The sequence below is a fragment of the Leuciscus leuciscus genome (assembly GCF_965113295.1).
Source record: "Leuciscus leuciscus genome assembly, chromosome: 17".
Taxonomy (NCBI): domain Eukaryota; kingdom Metazoa; phylum Chordata; class Actinopteri; order Cypriniformes; family Leuciscidae; genus Leuciscus; species Leuciscus leuciscus.
The window spans coordinates 16,968,902-16,983,510 of NC_138741.1; the positions used below are offsets into that span (position 1 = coordinate 16,968,902).

General features: G+C 37.4%; 1 protein-coding gene across 2 annotated transcripts in view; it reads left to right on the forward strand.

Moving 5' to 3' along the window:
- hhat (hedgehog acyltransferase) overlaps positions 1-13,999 on the forward strand; it is a 47,551-nt gene extending 33,552 nt beyond the window's left edge. The window contains exons 12-13 of one of the 2 annotated variants that reach the window (XR_014199479.1): positions 9,367-9,500; positions 12,998-13,999. Coding sequence is in view for 1 of the 2 variants with exons in the window: in XM_082144281.1 (XP_082000407.1) it covers positions 9,367-9,446 (80 nt within the window). In the remaining variant the exon portion in view is untranslated. Of the gene's footprint in view, positions 1-9,366; positions 9,501-12,993 lie in introns of both variants that reach the window. The other variant, XM_082144281.1, reaches the window with a different exon arrangement.
- Positions 14,000-14,609: the final 610 nt, after the last annotated feature.

Consider the following 14,609-nt stretch of genomic DNA (forward strand, 5'->3'; position numbering starts at 1 on the left):
ATACTGTTTTTGTTCAGTGTAAATGAACACGAACTTGTGCCGCCCTGAATTACGTCATTGTCATTACAACCAAAAGCACGCCTGACCGCTCAAGCGGCGTGAGAACCAAGAAGCGGGAGACAAAACAGGCCTAGGTCCTTATTGTTTTGGAAATTTAAAAAAATGTCTACCAGCAATGTACAGACTATTATTATTATTATTATACGCGTACTTATATTTAACGCGTTTCCATAGCGCATGATGCCTAAGGGAACGTCTGCCAATTCCACCAACTGCGTTAAACGTAGACTATAATTTGTATTATTTAAAATTACTTTTAACATTTAAAAACAGACGTTTTCAAGTTCCAAAGCTTGTAGAAGGTTCCTATTAGCAATACTGACTTAGGCTACAGCTTTCCTGGTAGCCTTGAGTAAATTAACTTGTCTCAGAAAATGATTCATAAAACATATAAATATCAGTTGAGCCTATGTTTACTTTCTTCACTGACACAGACGAAAATGAAAAGACTAACAGTCAAAGTTCAGCTTTAGGAGGGGAAGAAATAGGGCAGGATAAGGAGACAGAGAAAAAGAAAGATGAAGATGAGAGCATTGACAAATAATCTAATGACAAGGTTTTAAATGGATACATTTCTTATAATTTTTTTTGGCCTTCAAAAGCCCTAAATTGCACATATGTAGGTCAGAGAAATCCAAATGTTCTCGGGGTAGCATGCCCCCGAACACCCCTAACTACCTCACATGAGTCCGTTTTGGACTTCCCATTTTTATGTTTAAATTTACATTGTGAAAAACAAGGTTGTGTTCCATATTGTGGCGTGATACTTGGTGCCACATGACACTCTTGTCCCAAAAAGTATTGCTATACCACGATACTCAATATGTAGTCCCACGGTGAGTCATTTCCCCCAGTTGCACCTACACAAAATTTGAGGGTTCCCCAGTGCCGGCCGAGCCTTTTGGGGGCCCTAAGCAGAATTTGATTTGGGGGCCCCCTCCCACCACGCAGAGTCACCTGTGCTTGACGATTATTGACACAATGTCACGCTATAATGTTGCATTATAAATTAATACAATGAGGTTATGTATTAATACAAAATAAATACTTAATAAAAAATAGATACTTAAAAAAGTTTTAACTTTTTCTTTACTCTTTTACTAACTCTTGGAAACTTCTGAAAACAAAGCGTCACAAAACATATTAAAAAAATGATTAGCAAAATATCCTCCAACGTTTTGCAACACTTTGCAGTTTGAATGATGTCTTGTATGAACATGACGGAGTTTGTTTTTATGTTTCCACTGTTCGATCGCGCCCGCGACTCACACACACACACACAAACACACACACACACAACATATTCCAGCTTTGTAATCTTCCACTGTGATGTTTCCAAGCACATTTTTGCGCGTGTGAAGAGGATGATTTTTTTCCGCCGATATTGGAACGTGAGTGAAGTACAAAGCCTATGATAAAGAATAGTTTACCATCCAAATCCATCGCGAATGTTGAAACATTTTGATTCTAATGAGAGAGATACGTGAGCCCAACACCGCTTACTTTCACTTTCGCTTTAAATTATTTTGTTTTGGCTTGTTTATAGTTATTTTTTTATTCTTGTTCTGTTCTGAATATCATTACATTTAAAGGATAAATCATTGATCAAATCAAATTTTTGTGACATGGCTTAACATTACCGTGACTTTGCGCACGAATTGTCTATGCACGCGAGGTTATGCGCATGACTCAAACACTGGCAGACACAGCAGCAGTTGTAGGCAGGTATATTGATCATGAAATCAGAATTTTCTTGTCTTGAATTATTAATCCTTTCATTCATTTTTGTCACTTGTTTAAGTTAATTAATATGTAAAAAAAAAAAAAAACTCGATTGGGGGCCCCCTGGTGGCGAGGGCCCCAAGCAGCCGCTTAGTTCGCTTATGCCTCGGGCCGGCCCTGGGGTTCCCCCACCAGCCAAATCCCACTTTAACCACTGTGTACAGTGAAGTTAAAGAGTCCTGTACTCACATCGTGAAGCAAACCATCAAATACAGCAGAGAGTTGCCGACTCGCTGTTGGTAATCTTCCTTTGAAGAGACATCAACCCTCTGCTAAATTTCTCTCAGATACGGTAAATGTATCTGATCGTTGACACCCAATCGGCGGTTAATCATCAACGAACACCACTAACCACTCGGTGAGTTGCACAGGTTTGAAAACGAACGTTAAGGGTTGTTTTAAGGACATGTATGTGCATTCCCGTAGCCAGCCACTCTGAAGCAGTCAAAGGCGATTCTAAACGAGTCAAAAAGTCGAGACAGGACCCATCGTCAAAATTTCTGTGTCCACCACTCTAGTTCATCCAAAACAAACCAGAAAAGAGACTCAAAGTGCTAAATACCGGAATTATCCTTTAAGAGTACAATTACTTGAGTCGCCCCCTGTCGTTTCACAGAATAGTACAACGACGAGCGCGTCGAGTAGGTATACACGCCTCGTCCGTTTGGGGAGGTGCGCACGCAGTCTGCGGGGACTCGCGCTGCGGAGCCAGGCGAAAGTATAGACAAGGCACTCTGAGAACTACGCCCACTGGAGGGGAACGTAATCGGCAACAGGGATAGCTTATCTTACAGAAATATAATATATAAAACTGGCATATGGGGCTGTTTACACCTGGCCACTTCATGTGTATTCTGTGATCGGATAGCTATCCGATCGTGAAAAGATCAGGTGTAAATGCCCTCCGAAACGCATTCGAGACGGATTTCAATCCGATCGCTCAAACCACTTCAGGAGGTGGTCTGGGCCGCATTCCAGACGAAACTGGACAAGTGTAAATGCATCTGGTTTCGGAAACCACATATGTAAATTTTACTCCTCCCAACAATGCTAAAAAATAAACGTGTGAGAGCGTACGTGTCATAGCCTATAGGCTATATGTCATGTTATAGGCAGATATGACGGCGCTACTGCAGCACGCATCACCGCAGATGAGCAGCTGAGCATCTCTTCATCAAGCCAATGTGCAAACTGTCAAATGTGACCCAATTCCGTTTTTTTGTTCATATGTGACACAGATCTTAGATATTAGAAAAAGTGGTGTCCGCTCAACTGGGCTCTTTCTTGCAACAAAATGATATCTATGAAAAGTTTCAGTCTGGATTCAGACCGCATCATAGCACTGAAACTGCGCTTGGGTAAATTGGTATTTTAAATTGGCACAAATGATTTACTTTTAGCTTCTGACCAAGGCTGTATCTCAATACTAGTTTTACTTGATCTTAGTGCTGCGTTCGATACTATAGATCATACATTACTCTTAGATCGACTACAAAATTATACTGGTGTTCAAGGACAAGCACTAAGCTGGTTCAAATCATACCTATCTGACCGCTACCATTTTGTCTATTTAAATGGAGAAAAATCGATCATAACTCCAGTAAACTATGGAGTGCCGCAGGGATCTGTATTAGGCCCTCTGTTATTTTCCATATATATGATGCCACTTGGAAATATTATAAGGAAACATGGAATTAGTTTCCATTGTTATGCTGATGACACTCAAATATATATTTCATCACGGCCGGATGAAAACGCTAAATTTTCCAAATTGACAGAGTGTGTTAAAGATATAAAAGATTGGATGACGCGTAATTTATCGGTTCAAAAAACCGCCCACAAAACCTCGCACAATACAACTTTAACATCATAGGATGTCCTGTTACTTTATCCTCTACAGTAAAAGACCTGGGTGTTATACTCGATTGCAACCTGTCTTTTGAAAATCATATTTCATATGTTACAAAAACAGCCTTTTTCCACCTTAGAAACATTGCTAAACTACGTAATATGCTATCAGTTTCTGATGCAGAAAAGTTAGTTCATGCATTCATGACCTCGAGACTGGATTACTGTAATGCTTTATTAGCTGGTTGTCCTGCATCCTCAATAAACAAGCTACAGTTAGTCCAAAATGCCGCCGCTAGAGTTCTTACGAGATCAAGAAAATATGATCATATAACACCGATTTTATCATCACTGCATTGGTTTCCTATAAAGCTCCGTATTAATTATAAGATATTGCTACTGACTTATAAAGCCCTAAACGGCTTAGCTCCAGTCTATTTAACGGATCTTCTATCACCCTATAATCCATCGCGCTCTTTAAGATCACTAAATTCAAGGCTTTTGGTCATACCAAGGATATCCAGAACCACCAAAGGAGGGAGAGCATTTTCACATTTGGCTCCAAAACTCTGGAATAGTCTTCCTGATACTGTTCGTTGCTCAGACTTGCTCTCCCAGTTTAAAACTAGATTAAAGTCGCATCTCTTCAGCCAGGCATTCATATAATCCTATAGTTCAAACTACAATCCGGCCTCTAGCTCATAAATGCCAGAGGAGAACTGGCCCCCGACTGAGCCTGGGTTCTCCCAAGGTTTTTTTTCTCCATTAGGTCACCTGATGGAGTTTTAGGACACCATTAGGTCACTTGATGGAGTTTTTCGGTTCCTTGCCACTGTTGCCTTTGGCTTGCTCAGTTGGGGATATTTTGGGGATATTTAATTTAATTTTATCAATCAATAAATTCCTCTTGAAAAAAAAAACTTTGTTGTATTATTTTAATTTAATACTGTAAAGCTGCTTTGATACAATCTGTATTGTGAAAAGCGCTATACAAATAATCTTGACTTGACTTGACAGATCGAATGTGTTCTATGACAGTGTAAACAGGAAAAAAAACGCATACATTCGGATATTTCGAAATCGGTTTCAGGCCTCGTTCATATGTGGAAATAAATCAGATATAAATCAGATATGTGCCAACGCGACTGTCATATAAATGGGCAGAAATGGGCAAAAACTGTTTTTGGCGTATAAATAGCACGAGAAATCAAATTAGTGGAATAGATCCGCACTTTCATGAGATCGTGTTGTATGTTCCCTCCAGTCCTGAGATCTCTCTCGCACACAATAACTGAAGCATGCGCAGGCTGCAATGATGGCCCTTTTGGTCCTCCTCCTTCCATATATCGCAGAGTTAGCATTAAGCATATTTCACATTACGAACCCCCTTTAAGCATGCACAACTTTTCAGATAGTATGTCAAGTGTAAACGCATGAATCGGACATGGGTCACAATTGAAAGAACGTGTAAACGGACGGTCAAAAAATAGGATATAGGCAACAAATCAGAATTGGGCATCAAGACCTGCAGTGTAAACGAGGCCTTTGTGAAAGTAAGTCGCAGACTCTTAACACACAATCAGCTTCAAGTAAAGAAACAAAATGATCTTACCAGGCCTGTTGCCGCTCTCTCTTATTGTGGTCTTTGATTTTTAAATTAGCTGATGATTAATAAAATGCAGCTCATTATCTGTTGCTTTCGGTGACGTGAACTCCATTAAATCTGCATATAGCGCGGGAATTGAAGATCGGATTTATATCCGTTCTGCGAAAACACATTTATGTGTAAATGGAATCGTTTTGATAAATCAGATAGCTATCCTTTCTGAGAAAACGCATGAAGTGGCCAGGTATAAACAGCCCCTTGGATATTTGACCTACCAGTGACAAAATGTTTGCTGCACACGTAGTGTATTTTTAGTGCATAGTCTGCATACTGAGTGTCATGATCCCACAATTTACCCATTCTTCCAGCTGATGCTTCACGTCTTATTGCCTGTATCCACTTTTTTGTCCTTAAACGCTTGTTTTTTGGGGTCACAAACCAGCTTTTAGACGTTGTTTTGTTTTTTGTTAAGAAATGACAAGCAAGCAGCTTCACGCAATACAAAGTCAATGGAGACTTGTGGATTGTTTTCCCCAATCCAACAATTGTTTTCATATTATGATGCGCGTCGCTCTGTCTCTATAAACATTCAGTGTAAATGCACATTTTTGTGCCACTTCAGATTTGGCCTTTGAGGCAAAGATTGGAAGGCAGGTGAATGTCTGTCTGGAAGTTCTAGAAACTGCTATTTATCTATTTGCCACCGGGTACCATAAACACCACAGAGCCTTAAGAATGGTCGCCATGGTATCATTCATTCTTGACATCTCTGAAAGGTAGCCGTGCTGATCCCACCCGCCCCCTACAGCAACTGTCAGTCAGACTCTGAGCCAAAGGTTTTGAGGAGCTGCGGGGTACAGTAAATCTCAGAGAGAGACCTGCTGGGCACAGACAATCACAGAACCCTGAAGTTATTCATTACTTCGTTCAGTTCAATTCGCCATTTATTATAAGAACCATATCCTACTACTTTAGTTACATTTAATTTGTTATATTAATTAAACTTATTTGCACCTTTTTTTGGACCATTTGAAGTAGTTCAGGTCTTACATACAGTCCTGGTCAGAATTTTTGGCACCCTTGATAAATATGAAAAAAGAAGCCTGTGAAAATAAATCTGCATTGTTAATCCTTTTGACCTTTTATTCAAGAAAATCACAAAAATATAACTTTCCATTGAAGTAAAACAATTGAAAATGGGGGAATTTGTTTCATTATGAAATAAAAAAAGTTATCTAATACACATTGGACACAATTAATGGAACCCTTTTATTAAACACTTTTTGCAACCTCCGAATTGCCAAGATAACGGCTCTGAGTTTTCTCTTATAAAGCCTGATGAGTTTGTAGAACACCTGACAAGAGATCAGAGAGCATTCCTCCACACAGAGTCTCTCCAGATCCTTCAAATTCCCAGGTCCACTTTGATACCAATAATGTGTATTAGAGAATAATACAAAATTGTGTATTACGAAGCTGTGACTCTAGCACTTGAAGGACAATGAGGTGTAACCAAATGTAATCCACAACCCCCTTCTTTCATTTGCTCTTACTTACTTTTTGTTTCATCCTTCTGTTCTTGTCCCTGATGCAACAAGGCAGGTTCTTTTAATGAACCCACAAGAGAGAGACACACACACACACACACACACACACACACACACACACACACACACACACACACACACACACACACACACACACACACCTGTCTGGTGTGTTTTAACTGCTTCGGGCTCATAGTGGACATGTTGAGGGCAGCCATGATTATAAGCATCTCCTCATATATAGCCTATAACATATATTGTACACTATATCTGTCACTGATAATAATTTGGTAATATATTATTTAATAAAATATATCTCAATGATAATTTGAAAATATATAATAATTAGAAAATTATTTAACATTTTATTTGCATCTTGCAATACATTTATACATCTTTTATAAACGACAAATGGGAGTAACACAAGCTAAATCAATTAGTCCAAGGGAGTGAGTGTGTAACACAAGTACTGCTACCATAACACACATCCATAAGTACTAGAGAGGAGCAGATATAGAGGTGCATTAAATGAAGTGCTTCCGGAAAAGGTGTTTCTTCAGCCGTTTTTGAAGCTCATAATGGGTTCTGCTGTTCAGGTGAAGTTTGGAAGGTTATTTTACCACTGGGGTATAGTGAGTGTAAAGGTTTGAGAAATAAACCCTGTGCCAATATGGACAGTTCCATTACTGACTGCAGGGGGCAAATGCGGATGTAAATGTGATGAGCGAATACACCCCTATGGTCTAATAAGATTTAATTTTTTATACCTGTTAATCTGTGTGAGGTTATAAATCGGAGCTTGTGTGGGGGTAATGATCCCTTTATACTGCAGTAACCTCTTGTAAATGCTGCTACATAAGCAATTCTGTACTAAGAAAACACCAGACTTTCATTTGTGTGTGTACATTTTTAAATTGCAGGGCTCCAAGGTGCGACTTAAAATGAGTGCAAATATGGACAAAAAAAACTATCTAGACAGTCACTAATGCTTTGTTTCCGTCCATATGCTCAATTGGACCGGAAAGCCTTCATGTAAACATTTAATTCGATCCAACTGAGCTCATTTTAAGATAAATTTCAATTGGAAGGGGTGGCATAGACCTGAAATAATCTGATATGTTTGTTTATATATAAATAATTTATATATAAATTAAGCACTTGAAATAGTTGAACACGGGTGCAGTATTTGTGCTCTTCAGACATACAGTATGTCATCTTTCTTTTTTGATATGTCATCAAGGCAAGATTCGTGATCCATTAACTCTTATGAACAGGTGTAACAATGGATTTTTTGACCTATCAAATTCTGTGACCGCAGTAGGTGCTTTAGTGACGATAGGGTTAAAGGTGCTGTCATTTAAAAATTTTTTTTTTTTTTACTGTACTAAAGCATAAAAATACCATAATATGTTTACAGAGATTTAGGAAACATGCTAAGTTCACATAGTTGTGTCTCTGAAAAACAATTCTACAGCCAGTTATTCTACTGAAATGTGCGTTCTGGGTCAGAATGTCTGTTTTTGTTTTAGTCTGTGTGATCCCGCCCACTGCCAATTTACCCAATAGTATTTCGACACCCTGGGTTGCCAGTTGGCAGAAAACACAGCGTATTGCGGACATGAAAGCCAGCAAACGATGTGGCTCAGAGAATTCAGAATGTACTCAACCTTAAAAGCTTTGTCATCCATCTAAAAAGCTCTAACACCAGAGGAATATTAAAACGGATAAACCAACGGATCAAGGAGGAGGGATGTGGGAAACAACTCTCTCCAATATTTTGAATTTGGACTACAGTACTCATTTCAAGCGCTAGCTGTCAATATTATATACTGCACCTTTAAGGATAAAGTTGGGGTTAGTGTTAGCGTGACAACAGTAATGGTCACAGAATTCAATAAGTCATAGAATTCGGCCATTTTCACACCATTTCTTTTTAATCAAATTAAAAGAATAATTCAAATCATTTGCTTGAGAATTTGCTTGAGAATTAGCCATTGGAATCATACTCGTACAATAAATGAATCATTCAGATCCCTTACTGAGTTTACAACTGACTCCCTTAAAGAACCACGAGTCATTTTTCAGGTATATCCAACAGGGAACTGGTTAGTAAGTAGACAGATTAGGTTTGTGAAACTTACATTTGTCTACTTACTTACTGGTTGCTTGTATGACAACATGTAATAATTAAAGATACATATTCACAACACAGATTTGAGTAAATGAATGTGTTCTATAAAAATTATATTCTAGAACAATAATAAAAACTCTATTCTAATTTGTGGGATAAAAATATTATTGGATATTGTTTAACACACAAGGTCCAAAATGTTTCATTCCTGGTTTTTTCCTTCCTTCCTTTTGAGCCCTGTATGTGTCTGTCCAAATACTGTTCAGGTGCCCTCAGGGAATTGACAAATCCAGATACAGCCTCACTTCTTGTTTGGTGTCTGCTTATTATCTTGTTTGTAGGCTTTGTTTTGTACCATTCAAACTCTCTCTTCTCCTCTATTTCTTCAACAGGCTGGTCTTCTGTGGCCATTCCAGTGGTTGCTTTTCTCTATTGCTTTGCTCAAGTTGGTATTGAGTGGGACATGAGATGACAACACCACTCAGGGTGGAATCATGGGAAGGCAGAAAAAACAATGGTATTTAAAGTTTTACAATAGTTTCGACCAGTCACAATGTGGACAATTATAACATTCTTTTCAACTCCTCCAATATCATATGTTTGTTTAGCTATGCTGTATTTGAACTGTGTGTGTGTGTGTGTGTGTGTGAAAATGAAATGGTGTGAATGCTCCAGGTGTGTGCTTAATTGTTAATCCTGGTTTATTTATGAGTTTGTCTGAACACTGATGGTGACACATGCCTCTGATCATCGGCCAGGATACAGCCTGACCATTGATCTCGCTCTCTTCCTGTCCTTCCATCTGTGTATGTTTCCATCCTCAGGTTCATTTTGTCCCTCTGATCTTTCTTGTCCTGATCTCTCGGTCTTGTCTCATTCCTTCTCTCTTTCTCCTTGTGTATCTATACTTCAATCTTCTTACTAACAGCTCAAGCTGCTCTGTGTGGTTAATTAGATCAGTGATCTGCTAGCCTGTAGTTTCTCCTTTATTAGAGAGAGGTAAGACGTGCGTGTGTGTTTCAGTGGTAGGAGGGATTACACTTTAAAGAGCTTTATCTCTGCAGCGTACCTTTATCAGCATCAGATTAATCTTTCATAATCCCTTCACTAAATCTCTCTCTCTCTCAAGTTCAATTCTAGTGTGCTTTATTGGCATTATGTATTACCATATGCTTAAAAAATTTCCATTTTGCCACCGCAGCATAAAAGCAAAGAGAAATATTGCAATACAAAATAATACTGCAAGTTAACAAATAAGCAAAATATAATACAAATATATATAAATGTAAAAAATCATTATTATAGTATATATTATTAAAAGTAATTAAAGGTGCACTCAGTAGTTTTTATTTTATTTTTTTATCGATGTTGCTATGGTTGCAATCCCTGTCTCTTTCTCAGTGATATGATGTTATTTTAGTAGATGGTATGGCAGAGGTCATGTTTGACCTGCCCTTTCTGTGAGTCATGCTGAAATTGCTTACTGACACCACACATTACACAGGTCCTTAATGTGCATATGTGTGTGTGTGTTTCTCAGCACAGGTCACTATTAATGCATGTTGATTAATTGTCATGTAAAATTACACTGTCATCAGAGTATATGTAATTGCACAGTTAAAAAACTCAGTATTTCCCTCTGCTTAAAGTCAGCATGAATTGGCCATTTTTTCATAATGTGGTATTTTTGTTATTGAAACAATATGTTTGCTAAAACAATGGCTAAATAGCTTTTGACTATTGGTGAACATTATCAAATAACCTGTTTCTAATAGTTATTATGGACAATTTGATTTCTAAATAAGTAAACCATTCACATTGATTTCATGCTGACTTCAAAGCTGATGTGCTTTCAAAAGTAGCTTTAATGTTCTAAAAGAAAGAGAAATACTTAAAGTAAAGAGAGTATGGGCAAAAATACGTATATAAAATATTTTATTGTCATAAATAATATTTTACAGCAATTTTACAAATTTTGTCTTTGTGCTTTACAGTAGTAGTTATGTCCATGTGAAGAAATGATTTCAGTGAGGATGTTTCAGTCAGTGTATAATGGCCATGCTGTCTGCTGAATACATAATGAAAGTGTTAAGTTCTTAATTAGGGCTGTTTTTAAAGAATGACCCTTAGAGGGACCTTTGTGTGCGTACAGACATGTTTGTTCTTACAAGCCCTGCGCTTTTATAGAACAGCACAACTCCATTTGGACTTCAGTATCAGTGTTAAGGACTTGTTAAAAATACTCATTTTTCCCCAAAATATTGTACCGTACATGTCAAGTTTCTAGTCAAACATATACGTATACGTACATGCAGCAACACACAAACTAATATGCTGTGTGTACAATTGCGTTTGGTTGATTCTCAAAAAATTGGTCAAAAACATGTTCAGTTCATATTTCACCCCAAATTCAAAAGGAAAAAAGAAATTATATTTTGCATAAATACATGCATTAAGATTTTAATGTTAAATTCATAATTTCATGCTCAGTTCTCAGTACTGTAATGCAAGAAAAAATACTTAAGGTGGTATTCTTTATACTAAATTAATTGTGTAATTTAGGTTCAATATATTAAATAATATTTCAAATTAATTGTAATATTTTATATTTTATCAATTATTATTATATTTAATTTAATATGATAAAACAGTCCTAAAAAATTACTTCATTTACTTTATAAAAAATTAGATTTTTTTGATTTTGGGATAAATAGGGTATTTATGTAGGCTTCTGTCAAAGAAACTCGACCATAGAAAAGTTTATTTATCATGGACTGGTCTCTAATGATGTAGTGGTTTTGTTGAGACGCGATACTTTGGTTCTCAAGTCTGAAAAAACTATTCAAACTGCCTAATGCGAGTCGGAGATCTGTGAGGATTCATATCCCCTACTAAATGCAAATTTGGACTCACTCACTCACTCACCAAGAGTCAGACAGGTCTGCTACAAAGACTGAATCCATTAGCTCTATGGGGTAAGAGGCAGGAGATTAAATACTCCTGCAGTAGAGGAGTACTTCTTTTTAATGATAATTTATTCCAATTTTCCTTTGTATTTACCATGCATGTCTTAACCTTATTTTAAGTGCAAATCAAGCCATGCTGTTGTCGTATTTGAGCAAATCAGTCACGATCAGATGGTAACGAATCTCAGTAAGTAAACCATGCTAGTATCTAAGGGCTTTGCATCTCTGCCTAAACGAATTAACTCTGTACAATCCTCCTCAATCTCATTCTCTCTAATAAAGAAAAAGTGCATTCTCTGAATGTTAAAACTCTTATTGCTGTGCTGCAGAGGCATGCAGTGACATCAGGGCTGCGTTTGTTTCTTATCATGTTGATTACATCATGTGGTTCAGGTTAAATGTTGTATCTGAGCTGGAGAAGCGTGGCAGGAATAATCCGTGTGAAATACAGCAGCAATGATTATTGCTTCAGAATCAGCTCTGGCTGATGCTTTACATTCCAGTTTACATGGATTTGCATGTCAGTATTGTTATTAATATTATTTGTAACATTCATATGTCTTATTTAAAATCAGTTCTGGGTTGCCTGATACAAATGCTAAACCTTTTCCAATTTCTACTCCGTATTTGGAGTCTAAGCAAATGACCCATAATATTAAAGCTAATTAAGATATCATTATTGTAAAACAAGCTCTGAAGCATAAAATAACCTTAATGGGAATTGTGCCATTTAATACTGTTCCTCTGGTGTCTTGCTGACAGAGTGAGATAAACACCTCTTAAGGGCAATATATATATATATATATATATTTTTTTAAAGAAACTAGGATTTTTTTTTCTTTGCCATACAAAATTTTCAGACTGTACAAAATGTACCTTTGTTGTAACAGAAATAAATCTTCATGTAGGAAAATCATGACGTGTGGAGCTTCTTGTCTTTCTTTCCCCCGCAAAATATTTTTAAAATTTCTGATGTGATGTTTGATATGATCTTGGTAGCTTTTTGGTTTTATGTCATTCTTCTGAGTCATGTTTCTTTCTCTCTGCTCTCAGGTAGTGGAGAAGCAGTGAGGTGATATACTGACCTCAACAGATCTCATGTGGACCTGATAATGACCTCTCTCACCTGAGAACACCTCACAGCATGCTAACATGTCCCTTAACCACTCATCTGACGCACACAGTATGTTCATTACCACAATTCTCCACACACACAATGCATTTATCAGAGTTTGTATGGTCAGGCACTCTCTTTCTAAGATACAAATGAGAAAACCTGAAAGATTAAGCATCATCTTAGAATATATACAAGTTCATATATTCTGTGACAGAGATAAAGATAATCAGGTTTGGTGGTGGTGTTCTGAATAGAGAGGCTAATACACGAGACTCGATCTCTGTGTTCCCCCCTGGACCTCGTTATGGAAATTAAGATGGAGTTGATATGGGAGAGGGATGCTGGAAAAGAGAGCAAAATAAACAGCTATTTATATCTTAGCCATGTGATTAACAGATTAACTCCTAACTTGCATTAGTGCTTTATTTAATATAATAATAGGGGAGACTGGGACTAGCTGTCACAACTATAGTGAAAATTTCCCAAGGTTGTTTTATTTTTCACAAGGCAATTTCTCTGTAGATACCTTTAAGTCTTGGCTACCAAAAAAAAGGCTTTTGACAAGCAGCCCCAGTCTCCCCTCCTGACCAATGAAAAGCTAAACAGGGCTGGTGTGAAGATAATGCCACATCTTCAGTATTGAATATGTAAAAACATCCAGGAAGGGGGTCAGAATGAGCTCTCAGATCATCACCCCTCTTCATTCCTGAGATTCTTTGTGTTTTGATGTTTGTTGTAATGCTGAAAGTTCCTTGTAACTGTGTTATGATATACTGTGGTGTCGTGACAGAAATCATGTGTATAGATTACATCCATCATTTCATTTTGGATGATAAAGCTACAATGCACATCAGATCGGAATAATAAGAGTGCGCCCGTGGTATAATATGTTTGTGTGCTTTCTGGAAGACCCAATCATTGATAAAGAAACCACATACATTCTTTTGTTTCACTAGTTCTTTCAGTGTTATTTTATAAAACTTGGCCACTGCAATCCAGCAAGTCATTAATTAACTTGCTTGAAGATACCTATTGTAGACCAAAAAACGTGAAGATCCTTTCACATGACTTGCATCAACATCTACAACTGCATTAAACATCATGCTACAGCATTACCTCTGAACAACATTGTGAGAAGGCCACATGCTGTAAAACAACGCTCAAACTTGAACAATTTCACACCATATCAAAGGAATATCCATTGACCGTATAAAGGGGAGAAGGACCACTTGTGTAAATAAAAAAAAATAAAAAAGGTTGTTTCCTCACATTTAGGGTGTTCACACTTGTAGCTTGGTTCGTGTGGTCCAGACAAAAATTAAACATTCAGTCCTGGTCCGATTAGCATTTAGATTGGCATTTTATCACCGAACCAAAAGGGACCTGATTGGTCTGCTTTTATGATGCATTTCCTATTTTGAGACGAAACTTACTGAACATCTAAAACAGTGCTGTGTGCTGGGATAAATGCGCTCGTTGTGTGTGCATAGCCTGCAATGTGATGGTATTTTAATCAGCTGAGAACTCATGAAGAGCTTATAAAAAGTGTACA